At 40.3% G+C, this 6,000-nt stretch overlaps 1 protein-coding gene across 5 annotated transcripts in view; it reads left to right on the top strand.

The window, feature by feature from the left end:
• The window catches only part of LMBR1 (limb development membrane protein 1), a 140,443-nt gene extending 134,980 nt beyond the window's left edge, over window positions 1–5,463 (top strand). For 3 of the 5 annotated variants that reach the window (XM_060156274.1, XM_060156276.1, XM_060156275.1), the window contains 2 exons: window positions 244–405; window positions 3,562–5,463. In XM_060156274.1, the coding sequence (XP_060012257.1) occupies window positions 244–405; window positions 3,562–3,647 (248 nt within the window). In that variant the 3' untranslated portion in view covers window positions 3,648–5,463. The remainder of the gene's footprint in view (window positions 1–243; window positions 406–3,561) is intronic. The other 2 variants (XM_060156277.1, XM_060156278.1) reach the window with 1 other exon arrangement.
• Window positions 5,464–6,000: the final 537 nt, after the last annotated feature.

The following is a 6,000-nucleotide window of genomic DNA, read 5'->3' on the forward strand; positions in this document are numbered from 1 at the left end:
AGTGACTCATGTCAGCGCCATTGCTCATCGCTTCCAAGAGGCTGCGATATGTGGGCAGAGTCGCTTTGGGTTGACTGGGGTTTTCCCACCAGGTAACAGCCGTGCGTTTTACCTAGGATCCCACCAACAGAAATGAGAAAGTCCATGGAATTTGATCCGTCTGATTTGTACTTTATTTTGTTATGTATATATAAATTTATTGTACCTGATTTTATTAAGGGCTATTTTATTTATTTTTAACAGGAATCACTAGATTTGATCTACTTGGAGACTTTGGAAGGTTTAATTGGCTGGGAAATTTCTATATTGTGTTATCCTACAATTTGCTTTTTGCTATTATGACAACATTGTGTCTGGTCAGAAAATTCACCTCTGCTGTACGAGAAGAACTTTTCAAGGCCCTAGGTAATTCTGAGGTTTATGGGTATTTTTGTCTTTTTCTACTTATTAATAATTTTGACATTTCAGCTAATTTTAAGTCTTCATCTATTCATTTTTCCAAATGTGTAAATCCTTAGAGGTCACATTCCTGACCCACTACTTACTGGTTATGCTCTTGTATAAAATTACTTCATTAAGTCTCATCTTTCTCATCTGTAAAATGGTGATAATATCTTCTTCTTTTAGGACTGTTGTGAATATTAACTGAAATAGTTCCTTTAAGGGCCTAAGCATAATCCTAGCACATGGGAAGAGCTCAGTAAACATTAGCTCTTTGATTATGATGATGAGGGTAGGTGTGATGAGCTGAGGATGATGATGTGCTAAAGACATATTTGGGTATTGATACCTCTTACTGTTTTTTAAAGGTTTTTTTCAGGATTGGATTTTATAGGTATCAGGCTGACCCACAATTATAATTCTCTTCAGTTAGTCGAATAATAATTCAGAATAAAAGTATTAGTGTTCTTGGCATTAATAAGAGAGAGGGCATTCATCATGTATCCTATGAGTCATATGCATGTGACAGTATTAAAAACTCATAGGTTTGGCTGAGCTATAGAGGGTCCAAATGTAACCTATGAATGTATTCTTCATGCTTGCTTCAACATTAGTACTAAACATATTTCAGGTTTTGTATTTTAGGAATACCAGGACAATAGAAGCTGTCTTGCTGTATAAGCCCTCTTGGGTTTAGGGTGTGTAATTTTATAAAAGAAGGGAAAGGTACTGATTTATTGTAGAAAGTCCTGACGTTAGCCGTTTACCTGAATTGACATCATTTGAATGCTTATACTCCGTATTCTTTTGTGGCTTTTAGCTATTGCAAAAGGCAACATAATAATTGATTCATTAAGATTCTGTTTTCAGATACTTTAAACCTTATGAGCAACAATAAAGCTTTGCATACCACCAAGCTTTTCCAACCCTGATGCTTGAAAGGATGACCTTTGGGAAGGAAAAAGGATTTCAGATTATCTATTCATGTCTGTTTTACTGCAAATTTATCGTGGGAGGGGGTGGCTGATGAGATATTGGCCTGAAAGGGAAAGTTACATCTCATTTCAGCTGAAGCACCAGATAATCTACGGATTTTAATGCCTAGGTTCCTTAATGCTGGTCAGATTAAAATCTAAAGGTGAAGTCAGAATCAAACAGTCCTCTCAGCCAAAGTTTTAGAGTTAAAATTTCATTTTTAAGCCTGTTGTAGCATCAGCAATATTAGTAGCCATAACCTCAGATAAATTCCTACTCACCATTCACGAAAATGAGATGGTTATGAAGAAATTGCAGTAAATTTAGCGTTTGAGTTGGATACCATCTTGCTAAGGAAGTCTTTATTAAAACAGTAAAATGTAATTTAACCCAAGGTAAAAGTTGTAAATGTTGTGTTGGCTCTGGCCATAAGAGGCAGTGAAATCATCAAGAGTTGTGTAAAACATCTAATAGATACAGTCTTTTTTTTTCCTAATGTTTTCTGTTACTCTTTGAATGTTCTAAGGAGGCAATGCCTTATACCTAGAAAATGATCCTCATTAAGTGTATGTCATGTGTGAATGATCTGAGATCTTAAATATGATTTCACTGGGAGTCATAATTTGATTATAAAATATAAAATTTAACTATATCCTTTCTTTTTTCTTTTTCTTCTTTTGTGTGTGTGTGGGAGGTGGGGTGGGAGGGATTTTTCTCTCTGCTGCTGTGCGTTGAGAATCATAACATCTATCTCATAGAGTACCTGGCACATGGCAGACACTCAGAATGTAGCGACCATGATGGTGGTGGAGGTGATTGTTTTTGCAGAAGAGAGACATTGTAGTTTTCCTGAATGCATAACCTTTGCTACACCCAGGTTTTAGAAGTAACTCATTGAAATAATCGATCCTAAAGGGGTTCTGTTCCAGGGAGGGCGTTGGTCACTCGGTCGCTGCTCTCTTTGCCCACGTCCTTCTGCAGCCGGCCTGTGTTAACACGCTTTCTCACGTCCAGCAGTTGTAGGTGCCTTCTGTCACTCAGTGGCTTGGCCGTTCCTGAACAGAAAAACAAGAACTGTTTTTTTGTGTGTGTTGGATTGATTTATGTTTCCTTTCCCAGTCATGCATCATAGACAGGCTCAGTTTTACCTTTTCTTTCATTAAGATATGCAGTGATAGAAATTTAAAAATTTGGAGTGCTGTGTTGGCTTGCGAGGGATATAAAAAATTGCTTACCAGTCAGGCAGACAACCATCTGAAATTTTAGGGGAAAAATCATCTTATCCAGGTATATTTTTACAAATATCTGAGCCTCATAAAAATTGTTTCCTCAAAATCTTTTCCATGGATGTGTTGCTTATGTGCTCTTGACTGTCTTTATGCTTCATTTTGTTAAAGTGCTCAGAGCTTTAATGCCACTTAAACTCTTAAAATTTCTTCTCACTTTTCTGCCTGTGAGGGCACAGTATTGTCCTATGTGTCAGGTATGCTATGTAAATAATTGCTATGTGATACAGAGGGAAAGTAATGTAACTTAAAAGGTAGTAATCTTTTACTCTGTGAAATATCTTTGAGTAGTGAAATCTTCTTTATGGTCAGTTTGTTCTGTTGCCATTTCTTTCTTCTTGGTAGTGTCTTCTGTTGCTTTTCTTTTTACTTGCATGCTTTATGTTTTGGTGTGTCTTTCCCTGCATTTTCCTGTGAGTGTGTATGTATGGGTGTCTTTTAAAACAAAAATGGGGTCATCCTCGTTTCAGGTTGTTCCCTGGGAAGGGCACTAGGGTGTGGGGATAAGCTTGCAGGAGGAGGTTTATTAGAAGTTGCTCTTGGGACCAAGATGGAGGGCGGGGCAGGGGCAGGAGCTGTGCGGAGGGCAGTGGCCACTGCATCTCACCGGAAGCCTCAGCCGGCCCCGTGGGATGTTGGATGAAGGAAGGACTCCCAGGCTGCCCTGAACTAGGGGAGGCCTGACTGCCTCCTGGGCAGCTGTCTTCAGCTCAGGCCCAGGCGCTGCCGGTGGGGAGAAGGGCCCTTTCATCCTACAGGGAGTGTAGCCAGAGAGGCACAGTTCCCTCAGGAGCACGGCACACTCTGCCCGACCTCTCAACAATGCATTAGTTCTTACATCTTCTTCATTTTCCTGCAGGGCTTCATAAACTTCACTTATCAGATACTTCAAGGGATTCAGAAACCACAAAGCCTTCTGCGAATGGGCATCAGAAAGCACTGTGAGACCCGCAGCAGCGCCCTGCAATCAAGAGCCTGAGCGCCCCGAACCTGTGACGTTCCCGTCGGTCAGGGGTGTTTCCTGCTGACTGTGGCCCGCGTTTACGGCCTGGGCCTGTCGGTGTCGTTTTCATAATCTAAGAGCTCGGCTGTTGCAGGTCGTCTTCTTTTTACCTTTGGGGCGGCCCTTGTAGTTCCCAGCCAGGTGCAGCCCCCTCAGGGCGGCGCGTCTTCTGGGGCCATGTTTGCTTGCATCAGTTATGCGCCCATATGAGAGTGTTAGAAAAGGCCAACTTTGGGGCTTTCTAAGGATTCACTTAAATCTTGTTATATATTCCATTCAAAACGAATTCCATTCATGCCCTACATGAAAGGGCATCCTTGGTACTTAGATGTGAAATTTCTGCAAAAAATGAAAGTTTGTAGATGATATTGCAGTGGGTACATTGGAACTGTAAATGGTTGCAAATTATATTTTTCACTTCCTTAAAGAAAAAACAAAAGCATAGTTCTGATTTATGTTACAGAATGATATTGATTGGACTTTGAGTCAAGGGAAAAATACAAAATTCTTTTAGAACTTGAGCCTTGGTAGGATGCCACAGGAATACCTCCTACTGTCCAGTGGAATAAGCTATGGTAGGAAGTATTATGTAATCATACTTCTCTGACAGTTTATGTGTATATAATTCAATATTACCTCTCATAACATAGTTGCCAGTGTTGAATACACTTGTAACTTAGATTTTGCCTTATAGGCTATATGTACACTCAGTTTTTTTTAAACATTTTTTTCAGAAATCCCTTAATTCCCTGTGTCCATTATGCACTATAAATGCTCTGTGGTAGACACCCCTTCTGTCGCCACAGTCTTCAGGCTTTGATCACTTCTGTACATGCCAATTTAAACATCAGACTTAACGAATGTTACCATTTAACACCCAAAACACACAGCATCAGCATTCATGATGTAAGAAAAGTTTTGCCGTGTATCATGGTCTGATGATCATTCAGTTATTAAATTGTAAATAATTCTTGGGATGGGTTCTTGACTTAAGTCCACTGAATAAAAGCTATAACATTATACTCCGTGTTACCATGCACTAGGATCGAGTACCAGAAATTGTGCATGCAAAAATAGCAGATGGGTCCACTTGCACACAGTTCATATCAGGCAGCCTCTATAAACACATATGTTCATATGCGCTGTGTGTTTGGCAACAGGTTGTGTTCAGACAAAAGGAAAAGAACAGTTTTCTCAAATTGTTGAATTTAAAGGGTTTTTTGGGAGAAATTTATGAAAAACAGGCTATATATATTTTGACATCAAAAATTTCCACTTAGATCCAATATAATAAGAGAAAGTAACCCAAAGCTCCATTGTGTATACTTCTCCTTTATTTATACCTCTGCATTTCCTTCTGAGCTTCTCTTCCTGTTAAAATGCAGCTTAGTTTTAAAATAAAAGAACATTTTGTGATTCTAAACAACACTCAGTAAATACCACCAGTCTAGTATGGGTGAATTTCTCAGCATAAGATCCACATACTGAGAAAATGAATAAAAATTGGCTGCTTTCTAATTTTACTGGTAATTATACCTATTTAAGTGTTAATTGCAAGTTTTGATTTTTACTGAAACTTGCTTGCTTTGAGCAGACCAGGTCAAGGGGAGAAGAGAAAAGAATTCCTTTAAATAAAAGAATATCACTTTTAACTTACACTAATTTCAGGGCAGACATCCAGAGGAAGAGCTTCTGGGTATTTGTAAGATGTCTGAAAATTTTTGAGTAAAATATTAAACTTTTCAATGTCTATATCAACTCTTTGTTCATTTGAAAGTTTCTTTCCATCAGAGGACTTAAGCCAGGTTTGGATTAGTAAGGAGTGAAATGTATTATAAATTCCTGAAGCTCTTAGTGGATGCTTCTTCACTGCTGTGTGGAGCAGAGGGACGGTTTTGAACCTTGGGTGCCAGATGCCTTCTGTGGAAGCAAACATAGGTTGTCACATCCTCGGTCTGCACGTAATGACAACCACCTGAGGCTCTAGCAACACCTGGTGCATTCCTGGTCACAAGCGCAGTCTTCCTCTTGAGTGAGACACTTACTCTAAATGCAGGCGCTTCTCCTGCATGCACGCTGGAGGCTGGCATGTGCACCTGTGGCAGAAGTGGCTGCGGCGCACTGAGGCCGAGCACTGGAGGACCGGTAAGGACAGACAGGCACCCGTGAGCTTACTGTTACTGCAGTTGTGCGTGCAGTGGAGGGCGGGCACGAGGCCTCAGGTCCGAGGTCCCGGTGCCGGCGGTCGGACGGGCCTGAAACTGCCTTCCTTCCAAGCGGGTGGGGTACATCACT

Source organism: Lagenorhynchus albirostris, chromosome 8 (genome assembly GCF_949774975.1).
Source record: "Lagenorhynchus albirostris chromosome 8, mLagAlb1.1, whole genome shotgun sequence".
Taxonomy (NCBI): Eukaryota; Metazoa; Chordata; class Mammalia; order Artiodactyla; family Delphinidae; genus Lagenorhynchus; species Lagenorhynchus albirostris.